Source organism: Apaloderma vittatum, unplaced genomic scaffold (assembly GCF_000703405.1).
Source record: "Apaloderma vittatum isolate BGI_N311 unplaced genomic scaffold, ASM70340v1 scaffold18109, whole genome shotgun sequence".
In the NCBI taxonomy this organism is placed as follows: Eukaryota; Metazoa; Chordata; class Aves; order Trogoniformes; family Trogonidae; genus Apaloderma; species Apaloderma vittatum.
Window position 1 is genome coordinate 16,040 of NW_009737514.1, and position 15,917 is coordinate 31,956.

Sequence of the window (15,917 nt, forward strand, 5' to 3'; positions counted from 1 at the left end):
GTGAGCAGGGAGAGAACTCTGTAGAGTTGGCTCTTCTACAGGTGGATTTCCTGTTGGAAGAGTGCTTGTTTCATGATCTGTTTTGAAGGTTTTTGTTTCATTTTAATGTCCCTGTCAACTGTTCTAAGTGTCTTTATGTAACACTGGTGTCCGTTATACTCTCCTTGGATGGATGAAGGTAAATCACTTAAAAATTCCAACCACACAGAATGTGATTGGTTTTGCCTCAGAAATAAAATGTAGAAGATTTTTCAGACAATGAAAATTCCTCACATTTTTTTTTTGTGCAAAGACTTGTTAGAAACACTTTATAATCTCCCTCTCACTCATCTGTGCATTGGCACCAAAAGATGTGAACATAAAACAGGGATGTCAAAACTGTTCCTTCAGGTGTCAGTAAGTGCTCCTCAGTAGTTTTGACTCTCCATGAACATCTGACAAGTGGAAACTCAACCAGAAATTTCTAAATACAGGTTTCTTAAAAATATGAAGGAATGTCGAGGCAGCACTGTTTGTAGGGAGCTTATATTTTCAAGGTGTTCCCACAAACCCAGGGGAGGAGGAAGGAACTGTGGGGTTGCTTGGGTTTTTTTGGTTTTGGTGGGTTTTTTTCTATAATGTTCATTGCTAAATGTTTTGGTAGGAACTACTTGTTATAAAAAACACGTGTTCATAACCAACTGAACAAACCATGCAGGTGTTTTCAAATGCATGTGTGAGAATGGAGCATTCACAAGCATTTTCCTGGTGTGCAATGCAGAGATGGATTTTCATAGGAGAGAATTTGCTTCAGGTAGATCAACGCAGTTTGTTGACTTCCACTAAGGATATTATCCCTGACTTTTCTGTAAGATTAATGTATTGTACAGTCTATGTGTGTTTTCTTTCATCATCATATTCTTGTATACTTGGCTTGAGAATAGTTTTAAGTGCTTATTTGCACTAAAGTTATACAGGTGTTGTGTGCCTACCTCCAGCAGAAAATAATCTTCGCAAGGGCTGTATGGAAACTTTAAGGGAAAGTTATTTTCACAGATTTATGAAGGAAGTTGAGTTGGAGCAGGCAGCATCTGATCTGTGGCAGTGGAGGGTAATTGTAATTTGCATAGCTCTGTGAAGAATTGGAGCTATGGAGCACAGAGCTGTGCAGTGTTCTGTTTGTATCATCTTGAAGAGCTAATCAGGGCTGAACAGTAGAGGAAAAGAATTCAGGAAATGTAGCTTTTTAACTATTGCCACAAATGACCAAACAGATCAGTAGACAATGAAGTTCTTAACTTCAGTTGCTTATGCTGTAGGACTGGATTACACAAGCATCTAATGAAACAGGCTGTGAAGGCGACTTATCATTAAGACAAAAAATTGGGGAGTTACAAAAACTCTTGAAAATAATTTCTAGCAGAATTCACTAGTCCCACTTGACTCATTAATTATCCTCAAATCTGATAGTGGCAATGTAGTACTTTTCTATCATTGCAATACCAGGGAGATGTTCCAATAATAGCACTTACAATCCAGATATGCAAAAGTGGTGTCTGTGGGAAGAACAGACTGTGAACTTTTAGTGCTCTTCATGTTGGTTGAGCAACACAAGTCAAAGCTTGTAAATTATTTTCATTTGTTCCTGGTGTTCAGTAACAGGTGATTTTGGTGGTTTGCCTTTTTTTTTTTTTTTTAGTAAACAGTATCATGACTTGCATTTCTTCTGCTTAGGGAGCAAGTGCTCCAAGGGCACTGGCAAAGGTTGCTTAAAACTTAAATCAAGGTGAGATTAAAAAAGGCCATCGTTTCTTTATTCCCTTCAGAGATAAAATGTAATTAACCAAAAGTTAAAAAGTGGATGACAGGGAAAGCTCTTACCATCTGGCATTGATGCAACAGCGTTACAGTTTTCTGCTCTTTGGTTCTTATTCTATCAGTGGCCCGATCCCCATAGGTGTACGTTGTCCTGAGGAAGCTGGTGTGAGAGATAACATTAGAAGCCAAGTATACATAGGAATTCAGCATCCACTGCCAAAGAAAATCACCTCTTTGGCAGAATAGTTATTTAGGACTAGAATGCATAATGAATAAGGAGAATATTGTCTAAGAGGTCTTGGAAGAGGGGAGGAAAGAAAACACAGTGTACTTCTTTAAGGTGAGATCTATTTACTGTATTACCAGGAAGTTTTGCTGAAGCATAATCCAGGGAATTTATCTTTCTTTTTTTTTGTGTACTAGCTGGATTTCCTGTGTACTACCTGTTTACATGAAGGTTCCTGCAGAGAGTCCAGTGCAATTCTGCTCACATTGCCCTGGCCTCAGTCACAGACCCTCAGATTGTGGGCAGAAGAGTTCTGCCTCATCTCAGGAGAAGGCAGATGAGAGACACAGCCATCACCTCTTGATGACCTCTAGCTGACTTTGGGAGTAGTGATGGAATTGCTGAACATGGGATTAACTGTGTCTCCAAATAGTTACGTTAGGAGATACTTAGGAGAGTGAATTGACTTCGGGCATAAAGTAGGAAGTTCAAGTAGTTTTCTTTTGTTTGGGGTAGTCAAATTTGAAGGCAAACTTTCTATCAGCTGTGCCTTCTAATGCTTTCAGCCAAATCCTGCCTGCCGCATGCTCCTCGCTTATAGTTCTTGACTAAATTTCAGTACTTAGAAACTATTACCAATGTCTTGCATAGAGCTGTATTATAGTATGCATTACATCTGATGCCTTCAAGTCTTGATATTTTATTTCTGGAGAATTTGAAACTTGTTAGTTGTGAACAGAAATTCCCTCTGATCCCTTTAAAGACCTGTAGGGTCTCTAGTATTTTGGGGTGTGAATAGGTTGTTTCTGCAAGACACCCTGCTCTCTATATTTTTCTATCCTATTCTGGTTTCTGCAATCAAACCATGGCACTTGGCATAGTAGGGTGCTTGAGTGATGTATTTATACAGGCAGGAGGCATGATTTTATATCATCTCATGAATCACCATGCAGTCGTATTAATATGAACTTTACTCAGGGCAATGAGCAGCTGTTACTTGTCAGCAAATCCCGAGTGTATTAAGGGAGTGAAGTTGTATGGGAAGATCCTCACAGTGATACTCTGCTGTTCCCAAGGGAAGCAAATGGAAACTGTGCTTTGATGAATAATGAATGTGCTAATTTGGGTCAAGAAGAAGTCATAGCTTCCTCCGATATGGGAGTTGGAGTAGCCTGACTACAGCCATAGGGAGAAGTCCATTTGACCAGCCTAGGCAATAAAAATATGTGACTACCTATCATCTCCACACCACCAAAGCCTGAGAGATGACAGCGACAGGGAGGTGGCTTGTCTGTTCTAGAACACGCTGTCACATTACTGAGATCCTGGTTTATGCATGTTGGTTTCGACACGAAGACAAACGTGAACTGGTAACAAGTAAGACCAGGTGTGTTCTCAAGTATTGGCAAGAATCTTGTGTAGAATGGCCCGTGATCTACCATGGCATTGCTTGGGTATATCAATATATTCATTAAGAGTGAATATTGATTAGAAGTCAGTCTGTTGCTGATTTGCAAGGAGAAATATATTCTGTTGCTGCTGATATTTGCAAATGAATGTACCCCAAGGGCAAAGTTACAGCCTGCTCCTACCTGTTGGCAAAATACAAGCAAAAATATATATTTCTTGGGCATCTTGTATCCAGTGCATGAAAGAGAAGAATGAATCTATGAGATTAAGGAATACATGTGAAAACAGGACGGTTTTTTCTCTATATATATCCTTATATTTTTTAAAATGAAGATTTATGTTATACTGCTTATCACTTATGCCACTGGAAATGTGTGTCATTTTTGGTATTGTGGCTATGGAACTGCATGACGGCAATCAAGCTTTCGGTCCTTAAATTCATTCTGCGTTTCATACAAAATTTTCAAAACTGCTTAACTTCACATAGATTGGAGGCTTACCTGAACTCTTTAAGAAATAGCAGATAAACTCAAGAGAAGAATAGTAAAGCTAGCCATAGCAATAATATGTTCCTCCAGTTATGCAGCTTCTTTATCTCTAACTTTTTCTGAGAGATCCTGGAGAAAAGGAGACAAGCAGAGAAACTCCTTTCACAAACGGTTGTGTAGGGCCACAGAGTTCTTTGTGGAAGGAGCTGCCCTACAAATGTGTGCTGCACCGCTTTTTGTAGCAGGTGGTTTGCTGTGTGATTCCTTGCATAGTGTAATGTTATCCTTCAGAGTTCAGTGCCCAACGTGTTAAATAACTGAAGTTCCCAGATTCACCCTGCTTTAATTTTGACAAGTGTGCTGGCACAAAAAGATGAATCTAGTTGTGACTCAGAGTCTTTTTAATTCATAGGAAAACACAGATAAGTCCAAAGGCACCTGTAGCTATTTCTTTGCTTTTGCAGGGAGTAGTGGTTCACAGATTGTTCTGTGATCTTGTGCCACGATATCTACAGATGATGACAGATCCTTATGTTTCTGTGGTAGCCAAAGGGCAGTCCAGCCACAAAGGCATCGCTCAGCTCCATGTTTTAACCTGCTGCCTCTCTCTAGCAAACATTTATCCCCTGTGTAAGTGAACATATTTTGTGACTCACTGAAGGGTCAGGAGACAAATATGTATCTCTATTAATCTAGCCTAAGCAAAAAGTAGGGGTTTCTAAGGATGTGGAAGAGGCCACACCATCGAGGTAACAATGTCTGCCTTCACTCATGCCTGCAAAAATGAAACTAAGTAAATATGTACCTTCTGAGTGAGTGTGTTCTTTAATATTACTGTCATAAGTGATGATCTCCTTGTGCCAGACACAGTTCTCTTCAGAAGGAATTTGCAGTCTAAGGTGGATACAAATGTACAGGTGACTTGCAGAGGAGCACAGATATTCATCGTCATGCTACTCAGCAGTCGATTCATCCCCCAGTCAATGTTTTCGTGTGGCATTCTGAGAAAAGGAGGTTTTATTGGCTGAGAGAGTACATTCATAGGTGTTTATAGGAAGTTCTTACCTGGTATTGGGAAATTACGGGAGAAGGTATCGATGCTGTTTTGAATGTGACTATGAGGAAGTTACTAATCTTTCAATTGTTCACAGTAGTAGCTAGGGTAGGAAAAGGCTGAAGTGAGCGCTTGAAGGTGATGATGAGTTCTGTACAGTTGCTGAGGTAGCAGAAGGATGTGCTGTGGGGCAATGCAAGGAAGAAAAGTGATCTTTGTGAGAGCATTCCAAAAGAAATGCAAAGTCAACATGCCATTCTTTAGCCAGTGAGATACGAGAGCAGCAGGTGATCAGCGCACAGTACTGACAACAAAAAATAGAGGTTGGGAGTTAGTCAAACCACAGAAAAAGGATGTTTTGTGTACTTAGAGACCAACATTTGCTGGGATGTTGCACTTCAAATAACTTAATACCAATTGGCCTATAATGTTGAAAACCTTAATTTTTCTAGGGCTACAAATTGTTTCTCAAATATGTTTCCTCAGTTTTTGCACGAGGCATTTCTGTCTAAAGCTTTCATAGTTAGCAGGACTGTGATTGTTTGTTGGTCTCTAATGGAAAGATTCAGCAAAGTTCATCTTGAACTACAGCTACTTTTTAATTTGCTTCTAAGAGTTAATATAATTTTCAAATAGAAACTTCAAGTCTGGAAGAAAAAGAAAATATGCTGTATCCTCCAAGTATTCCACATACTTGAAAAAATGGGACTCTCCCAGTTGTTAAAAGTTTCTATATCCTTGCTTTATAGACTAATACAGACTGAGATGCTTGACAAACTTTGACAGCATCCACCTTTCTTGTATCAGTATGAGATCACTGGATATCTTGAGTTTCTATGTGTGATATTTTCTGCTTTAAGAGCTGGTAAAATATCCAGGTTGTATTTGGTTCTGCTGTTAAGTATAACGGCAGGTGACTGGGGAATTGATACTCGGCATGAGCAGCCCCTCCATGTACTTCAGGCTTTGCTTAGAAGAGTGAAAGAGGCGGCTGCTGAGGACAGGGGTGAAGTCCAGATAGTGCTTCTGGTGCCCTTGAAGAACCTTTGATCTGAAATGTTTTTTGCAGAAAAGGAGAAATGGTCTTGGGAAGATAGGTGTAATAGTTACAAAAGTGGCAGCAGCCGTGGTTGGGAGGGTGAGGGAAGACATGCAGACGAGCTTTTTCTGTCTACCAATATTTCATTTAATGCCTGGCTCTGCTTACCTCAGGCAATGCTCATCAGCTCACCTCTTTCACAGTGCACTTGGTACTGAGCTGGTCATACTTTCTTAGGGACAGTAGTCGAAAGTTGCCATGGATGATGGAAATTAGAAGGAGACTTGGAAACTACTTTATCCTCTCAGTGCTGGGTCTTCCTTTACCAGAAAAATGCCAGGAAATATTAAAAGAGGAAATGGAGAGCATCTGGAGAATAGGAAAGGTGGCCAGAAAACAAGAGGCTTGAAGAGCTTAAGGGATGCTAATCTGAAGTAACGTAAGCTAGCAAGAGGCTGCCAAAGTGATACCTGAATTATTTATGCTCTGTTAGATGGGAAAGTTAGGCCAATGCTGGAAGGTAGTAGAAATGATTCGAAGTTCGTTAGTGTTGTATAGCATTTCTAAGAACCGTTGTTGATGGTATTTTGAACTAGACATGGGCATTAAGAAGCATTAGCTATTTGGCAGAGAGATGGCCTGGCTAGATTGCTTCTGTCAGGATCCGATTCGAGCATCCACCAACGATGGGCTGCTGACTGCCTTGCAGGGATCTACCTCTTCCAGGCAGTGGGGCTCCAGGGAAGTTGCCAAAGTCTTTACACATTGGACCATAGCAAAACCTAGTCATCTGCTTTTGCATGAGGGGAGTATTTTGGTCATTGTCTAATCTGTCATTTAGGTATTATATGCAGGTGGGATCAAAACCTTGGACCTTCTTGCATAATTTTCATTTTTTTCTTGTTCTGTCTGAACGTGTAGCCCAGTTTTCAGGTGTGCTTCTGGCTTTATTTCTTTCTGTGTGCATCTGTACTTTAAAGCAGTCTCCATTTCCTTGCCGTTTCTAATCACTTTTTAGCAGGTCCTCAGTGAAGTCACTGTCCTGTCTGCAGATTCAATTCTGTGCTAGAGCATAAAATTATGGCAGTAGACTGCTGGACCTGAAACACTTAGGTATTTTTGACCTACTGCTACCTTAGCTTGCTTAACCTATGCTATTCACCTTTAAAATCAGCTTTTCATAAATAATATCTGCCTTTTTTGCAAGATTCCACAAAATGAAGCAAACAACATAGCATGGTTTATTTCTGTATACGTTTCATGTATAAAAGTAGTGTTCATCTATTTTCTTGTTTTCTTCTGTCTTTCTGTTTTAAAATCGGGTTTCAGTTTCCAAAAATCCTTGAAAATTTTTGATGATAAAAAACAACCCAGGGTTGGGAAACAGATAGCTGAAAGAAACATGCCCTCCATTAACATACTGAAAGTGGCTTAGCGTGTCATTTTTTTTCTAACAGCATTATAATTTTCTAGAATGTAATGGAAGTGAAAGCTGTATAGCTGTTTAAAATAGATGATCTCCCCTTTTCCACCCACACACATACTTAATTTTTTTGCAGGGAGTAGGAATCCCAGAGTAGGCAGGAAGTAGATACTGTCACCGTCAGTGGCTTCAGGCAGGTGACTGATGTGCGTGGTGCTGGCCGCTCGGGCTTTGTCCGAACGAAAACCTTTAAGCCCATGCTTAGCCTCCAGCATACTAGAGGCCCTGCTAAAGTAAATCAGAGATACTAGTGTATTTAATACTCTTCTGACTCATTTTCTGAGTCTTCACCATTCTTTATGGACAAATTTCATGTATTAGGTACATTCTTGCAGAACAGAAGTGACCATTAACGCTAATTAATGGTGAACTGTAAAACTTAAGACCAGTCTCCTTTTTGTGTGGCTGGAAGAGAGAACAAATACGTTGGTCTAAAGTGCTGAAGCTGATGTAGTTGCATTGGCGTAAGTTTAGAATTTGGCACGGGGCGGAGACGCGAGTAAAGCTGTGTTGTACTTCTGTGGTTTTGATTCACAGAGGTTTGTGCGAACTTAGGTAGCTGGTGCACACATGGGACAGCAGCAAAGAGCCCAACCAGAAAGTCAGAGCTGGGATTTGGAGTGCCAAACGGCTGTGCGTTTAGAAGCGAGTTGTTATAGTGAGGCAAGCAAAGCATCCTTTCATTAAAACAGATAACTACAGTTTATTTTCAAAATTTCTTCTTATATATTATGATCTGCAACATAGTAAATATAAATGCTGTGTCAACGTTTGATATCTGCATTATTCTTGAGTGTTTGTACTGCTTGCAAAGAACTGGAAGGGTCATCGCCTAAGTTGCGGAGTTCAGACTACAACTGGTATTGGCGTGGTCTGATCTGCTTTTATAAGGTATCCCTCTTAGATTACTGTGGGTTTGGAAGGCTAGTCTAGACCCTCCCTTAGCCAACACGAAAACACTTGTAAAAAAAAAAACAACTTGAAGAATATTTTCAGCCTAAATTTATTCATAACTATTTTTTTGTGTTTTTTAGTGTGTCAGGATAGTCCTTAGCTTAAACAGCCTCTTCCTCCTACTGTTTTCTTCCCTGTTCACAGATTGTTTTGCTAGGATAAACAAATCAAACTTTCTAAGGTTCCTGTTACAACATAGTTACTCCACTCCACTGAACAGCACGCGAAGGACTTTCCCTGCAGCTGTTGTAGTTGCATTTGACTTTTTTGTTTGGATGGGTTTTTTTAAAACGTGAAGAGAAGGATATGCTATTGAAAGTACCTCTGAAATTAAAGTTGAGAAATAAAATTAATCCAGGAATACTAATAATTTGCCTTTTCATGTTTGCATCACATGAGCAGCTCCAATTCCTAAAACGGCTGCCAGGAGGTCCTGCTCTTCTTCCTCTTGAGTTTAGAACGGAAGTTTTTGTTATTAATAGAAGCATTGCCTTTCCTTTTGTATTATTGAATTTCATCACATTTCTATTAATGGAGTCTGTGAGGTTGAATGATTTTTTTTCTATATTATAGTCTCATCCTTCTCCATCTTGACAGTCCCTTCCAACTTTATGTCATCAGGAAATTTCATCCACGTGTTGCCTTGTGCCAAAATAATAAATGAAAATGTTAAGCAAAAACTGTCCCAAACCAGATCACAGAAAAGCTTCCCTTGAGCTTGTGTTTCCCTGTACCCATCATCTTGCTCTTTAGGTTTTCTAACGTCTTATCAGATACGTACATGCTGAAACAAAAAGACGCCTAGGTATTTCACAGAGCAATTTAACAATCCTTATTTATGTCAGTTGTCCCACTGGAGTCATTTGAGTAAAGCTTCCAGAATCCATTTTATAATCTCTGTTCCTAGGTGAAAGAAATCTTCTTTCTCTTTAAATGCAGCTTGCTCTGCTAGACCAAATAAATAGGTAATAGTTAAAATGAACTCTTTTTTTTTCATTACAAATTAAATACTTTTAAATGAGTTGCAATGGCAACTCACTCTCATACATACCTTTTGTTTATGGATTTCTGTGTGAAAGCTAATAACTGGGTTTGTATTTGAATTTACAAAAATTATTTGGCGAACCCCACGTTGTGTTAGACCACTGTGTGCTTCGTAATTAAACTGCAAGGTTCTATTCCTTAATAAGAAAAGAGCAAGAAGTGTGATTACTAACTAAGAGTAGTCGGATAACCAGTGTGAAGAGCATTATTCCCAACAGCCAAGTCAAGCAGTGGCGTAACCGGAGCTGGAACTAGGCAAACATCGCTTCAGCACGGGATGATTGCTGTCCTCGCTGGCAGCCTCTCAGAAGAGAGTCCCAGAGGGTCGCAATTCGGCGTCTTGAGCTAGAAATGCTGTGAGGCTGATAGTAACGAGGGGCAACGTGCAGCTGCTGAGGTGGATTTCCAAATCAAGCCACACGGCTACCTTGATACATGAGAATCAATTACTGAAAACCTTCACGATGGTCAAAATGTGACATGAAATAATTGAGTATCACATCAAATCTTGTCTGCAATTAGTTACCCGGAAAAGTAATTATGCAACAAAATCAGGTAGCTGGAGTTAGTAATGTGAAGCACCCTGGTTATTTGAAGACTGTAGGAGAGGATTTTTTTTTTTTTTTTGAACTTGTAATATGAAGTTCTAAGCACTTGATTCTTTATTGAATTTTAAAAATCTTGCTCAGTTGTGTTTCTTGTCATTAGTCGTATCTGCAGTAGAAGATATGCTGTACATGAAACAGGTGTTAATGACTACGTTTGTTTTGTCTAAAGTAAAAATTATTAGCTGTGGAAGAAAATGTCTTGCAAGTAGTACATTAAGGAGCAAATTTGGTGGGGGTAACAGCCTAAATTTGGCTCTTTTATCTCTTGCACTCTGAGTATAAGTTTAACTGGAGAACAGATATGAAATACTTTAAAGGTCAAGTTCATTCTTTTTTAAAAAAATTATTAATATAACAACATAGATGTTGTGAACAGTTAGAAAAGCCATTAAAATATAATTTACACTAATAGAAGTAGTTAGTTTGCATTAGTTCAAATGCTCTAAGTAAGCAAGAAAAATTTAATGAATCAAAACAGAATATGTATCCAGTGCAACAGACTTAAGCTTAATCTCTCACATGAATATTTGTTTAACAATTTATAAATACAGGGAAACATCTATTTGCACAATCATGATAAACCTGCTTATTTTTAAATGGCTTCTAATAGTAACTGTTGTCATGTATGTGCCAGAACCGGTAGGAAAATTAATTCTAATTGCTAGATTTGGACAGGATTTGATCTGTATGTGTATAGTACTTAAAAATCTGAACTGATAAAGAGTAGCTGGTTAGTCATGTTACTTAAGCTGGTCCCAAAATAGCACCTTCCTTCTTGGTAGAGTTAGGTTTGCAGCTGTTGTCTCTATCTGTTGTCTCTGAAGAAAAGTTTAACATTAAGAGTTGCTGACGTCAATTTTTTTCTTTTTTTTACAGCTGATGTGGGCTTTGCCCCTGACAGAAGTTATTTGGTTCTAGCTCTGAGTTTGGAAGAAGTTGGTATATAGATTTTCCCCTAACTTTCAATTGATGTGTTTAGCTTTAGTGGGAGTAATACTATCACTTAAACCATGTTGTCGTCTCAAGGAGTTTTGCTACATCCATATGGAGTGCCAATGATTCTGCCGGCAGCACCCTACTTCGCTGGACTTGTTCAGGTAATGCAAGGCCGCTTCCAACAAGCAACTTAACTCTAGTGCGCTTAGAGTAATAATTGGAATTTTTATGGTTGAGAAAGCAAACACTTTTAATACAGGCAAAAGCTCTCGTGTAGTCAGTGAGAAGACAGTAGGAAATCAAAAAGATGGATCACCCTAATCTGAGTATTGACATCTCTCATGGCTGAATAAATGGTGTAGTTGAGCTATATTTGCTTGTATTGATTTGTCTGCTGTTTAACATTCATGCCTTTGCTTCACGAGGTTGACCACAGGGCAGAGGATTTGCTATCCATTCTAGGTTTCTGAGGGAGTCAGCATTCCCACGGCAGGTCATAAGACAAAGTAACTTACCGTGATGGGTTTGGGTTAAGTGTTTTAGCAGAGCAAATATGAATAGTGTTAAATATGCATTAATTCATATGCTGTGCATCACACTGAATGAAAAAGGCTTTGTGTTTTTGTGTGTATAGAAATATATCGCCTTCTCGGAATATTTATGCACGTCGCATTAAGTCGTTTGAACCTTGAAAGTGTAAGATCTTGCTTCAGGGCAAGAGTTCTGTGTTTCAGAAGTTAACTGGCAATTACTAGATTGAGTTCTTGGTGTTGTGGTGTGCGTGTTTGGTTTTATTTTATTTTTATCAAAAAAGCAGTACTGCTGAAGTTTCTGCTGCTAGATGAAGGATTTTGAATAGATCCTGTAGACACTAATGAAGCAAAAAGTATCAGAGGGCATTAAGAAAGAATTCGAGTAATATTTCCAAGCATTGACAAACAGAACAAACCAGCAGTAGTCAGATATTATGTCTTAACAGGGTCGCGAGACCCACCTGTGTATTACTGCATTTCTGTGTCATGCCAGTGATTGGTCAAATTAACTGTGGAGGAGAGGCAAATTTTCATTATGCTCCACAGGTAGCTGCCGTGGAGGGGCACTCACAGCGCAAATCAGGTTTTTCTTTCCTTGTAGGTCCCATTCAGTAATGGAAGACTGGGAGTTGTTCTTCACTTTAGGCTTCATATCAGACACCTATGTCTAGAATAGAAATACAGCGTTGCACTGTGGCCGTTACTGGGTATTGAAAAATCGTGTCTTCTGGGACGTGCAAGCTGATGCAATTTTTTATGCAGCGAGACACGGCATCACGCTTGAACACATCAAGCGGGCCTTCATATCCATTAGAATTTGGGGGTGAAGGTCGGACACTAGAGCTCAGTCAGACCCTGGGCCATCCTGTCCAATAAATAATTACAAGCAAATCGTGCCTTTCACTCTATGCTGATTGATGTTGAAATTGCTTTTGAAAGTTCTCATAAGTTCCTGTTATAGATTAAGTGCCGGTGTAGGAAAAATAACTGCACCCAACTGAAATGGGTGAATGTAATCAGGTTTAATGGACTCGAGAGCTTGTTGGGAATTAAATAACTATTGATTTGTTGGAAAGTTGCTGTCATTACAAAATGCCACTCTGGACGCATTATCCAAGCAGATAGATTAGAAGAAAGGGCCCTTTGAAAATTCAGGATGCCTTATTTCAATTTTTTTTCTTTTCTTTCTCTCCTTAGAAAGATATATCCAGGCCTATGCTACTCCATTAGCATAGGTCTAAAATAGCCAAGCAATAAGAATTGTTCTACAAAAAAAAATAAAATAGGTGTGTTTCCAGGTACAGCTGAGAAGTGTTCTTCATAGGGATACCTGTCTAGTCTCTTCTCCCTCTCTTCCTGACATCATACCTGAAAATTGCGTTTTAGAAACCAAACAAATGTTTGAGTTATTGCCTTAGTGGGTGAGCTAGAATATTAAATGGTCTAACCAGTTTTTCACTCAAGTTTTTATCTGCATTTGCAGTATCTGCAGTCACCTGATGATATCAGAATCCTTATTGTTTTTCTCAGAGTACATATAAGTCAAGTATCCTAAATAAATAATGCAAAGGACACTTGATAGGCATATCTGTGTCATCCTCTCCTAAGCAGTAATTACATAATGTTCAGAACTTTAATGGAAATTTTCTTCAAAAATATGCCTTGATAAACTGATTATGCAAATGTTTCTACTGAGTTGCAGGTTGAGAGCTACAACCCTGAAGTATTTTCAGCTATGAGGCTGTTTAAAGATTTTAGAGGCTTATAAGATTGCAGTTTATTTCTTTGTATGGATTTCTACAAAAAGTAGATATATTTCTGATTAGGGATTACCCAAGATTTCCAATTGAATTTACACCAAGTTTGCGTAGAAAAACAGTTTAGAGTATTGCTTGGAGATTTGAGGGTCTGTTTTGGGTGGTTTTCATGTTCTGCATGGTTGAGCAAGAGAGAGCTCCAATCTCTGTGGAGGACTGTTAGTCTGCAGGGGTTCTGCGCCTTCAAGTGCCGTATAGTGTTGCGCTTTAAGCTGTGTATGTGCAGCCTTTTCCAGCCTGTCCTCTGAAATTTATCAGTTACCTCCATCCTACATCTTCTGCTGCCTTTTGTCACACCCTCTCATTACAGAATACTGAAATTTGTGAAACTGAGGACAAGCAAAAAAGGATAGACACTGTGGATACATCTCTGGAAACGCTTTAGATGTACAGGCATGTGTATTTTCCCAATTGCATGTATTATTCAGTTAAGAAGATCTGTGTTCCTCTTACCAAGATCATATGTTTGAGTGAGATGATGAAAAATGGAACACATATGTTGTTGGGAGATAGAGAAGACAGTTGTTCAAGGTTACAGAAACATCAAAATGTATGAAGTTATGCTAAATATACTCGCAAACTTGATTTTATTTCCCAATCGGTAAATATACCTTCAAAAAACTTCATAGAATGATGGTATTGTTATTGCCTATGATTTCTTAACACAATTTTTAACGAGACGAGTAAAGTATCTTTTCCTCTCACTTCTTCCTCCTGGGTAAAAGTGTAGGAGGAAAAAAAATCACATGAAAATACAAATGATGCATAAATAGCATTATGCCTCGTGTGGGCGGAGAGAGGTTTTCTAACTTGGCACAAAAGACGGACTGGCGGCTTCGCAGGCTGTCGCGATGATGCTTCCACGAGGACCAAGGCGGGTGCTGCCATCCGGCAGCCGCGTGTGCCGGGGACATCTAGACCTACTTTGTGTCAAAACTGTCGTGCTCGTGCTCCTGGCAGGTGAGATTAAAAAAATGGCAGAGAAGATTAAGTGGCAATCTAGTTAAAGGCTTCTTATCCTGCCCTTGGTTCCTATCCCAGCTTTGTCACTTGGTTTCTGGGAGGGGAGGAACCCTCCTGTCCAGGACTGCAGTGGCGCAGTCGGGTGACACGCAGAGAAGAGCCATCTGTGTTGGCCAGGGCGAGGGACCCTTGCCCAACTGGCTGGCAGCGCGGCTGTGTGCTGCCCCACCGCCTTGCGTGGGCTCAAAATAACCACCCTACTGCTTACCCTTAAAATTACAAAGTGCAGCATCAAAAACCCCTGTTTTGTGATGCGTGGAAGAGTAGTATGTGTTGTGGAACACGTTAAACCTCTCTATTAGCTTAATCTGTCGTGGACTTGAGTGGTTTAGGTATATAAAATCTGTGTGGGTACTCTGGATACTTGGAATGTTAGGAGTGTGAGAAAATATTTTAAAAACGCAAGTGCAATATATGATATTTGAATGATGGATGCTAAATTATTTATTACATTGCTGGCTTAAGTCGCTCAATTTCCATTTAGCAGAAAAAGAAGAGTTCCATATGCATTATTATAAAAATTATTAAAATTGAAATTACTTTTCAGTAAACTAGTTTTCAGTAAACTATGGGAAAAATTTACATAGAGAGACAGTTCTATTTAAAACAGAGTGAGCCAGTTAAAGATTTAATTTTTTTTCTGAGTATGATCAGTATTTAAAAAAAGTATACTTTTTCTTTTAACATAGTAATCAGAAAAGCTCTAATTGTTCTGAGGGTTCAAATTTATGTTCATCGTTAGGGTTCAGCCACTTAAGCCAAAACCTTTTCTGCTTTTATTTGCTTATTTATTTGTAGAAGAAAAGTAGAAAATAGACAGCTCTTGATTAACTGGGAATTACCCTGCTTGTAAGTACATCATTCTTAAGCTTAAATTATTCTGAAGGTATTTTGATTATATCTGTGTATCTGATTTTCCATAATGGGTTAACTAGCGTGTTTGACAGCTGGAAAAGTGGTAATCTGGAGACAGTTCCATTTTATTTTAGGGCTAAGTGAGAGATTTGCCTAGAATATGCTGTGAAAAGTAGTGGTGTGGACTCCTTCACAGTTCCATCTCTACCCGTCTGTAAAATCCCCGCTTAGGGGCCGTGTTGGGAGATGCTAGCAGCGAACGCGCTCAGAACACTTGGAGATGTTGGTGTGCTGTGTTGGGCTACTCGAAAAATCCCACTTGCGTTCTGACAGCCCAGTTGTGAAAAATATCATGGATATGTTGTGTTACCTTACGTATAAAAGGCTTTTGTAATTTAGCGGCTTTTATTTGACTAATGCACAGGAAAGAGAAATGGTGAGAGGTTTTAATTCTTCCCATGTTGCCTGAATTGGTGTGTAGTTGTTCTGATGGGTTTTAGATCATGATCTCGTGGAAGGCAGCGCATGATTTTTGTTTACATTGACCCAATTGCCTGTTTGAAATGCAGCAAGAAGATGTTTTACTCGAGATGCAGATTTACTCTGGCTTGACTGTGTTGTTCTGTCTTTGCGAGTGATAAGGGTCCCCT

General features: G+C 39.3%; 1 protein-coding gene across 11 annotated transcripts in view; it reads left to right on the plus strand.

Annotated features, from left to right (window-relative positions):
- Window positions 1-15,917, plus strand: part of RBFOX1 (RNA binding protein, fox-1 homolog (C. elegans) 1) — a 268,731-nt gene that overhangs the window by 11,031 nt on the left and 241,783 nt on the right. For 8 of the 11 annotated variants that reach the window (XM_009877365.1, XM_009877361.1, XM_009877360.1 and 5 more), the window contains exon 1: window positions 10,980-11,200. The exons of 1 other annotated variant lie outside the window; for it this stretch is intronic. In XM_009877365.1, coding sequence (XP_009875667.1) covers window positions 11,114-11,200 — 87 coding nt within the window. In that variant the 5' untranslated portion in view covers window positions 10,980-11,113. Of the gene's footprint in view, window positions 1-10,979; window positions 11,201-15,917 lie in introns of those variants that run through there. 2 more of the 11 variants (XM_009877359.1, XM_009877363.1) reach the window with 1 other exon arrangement.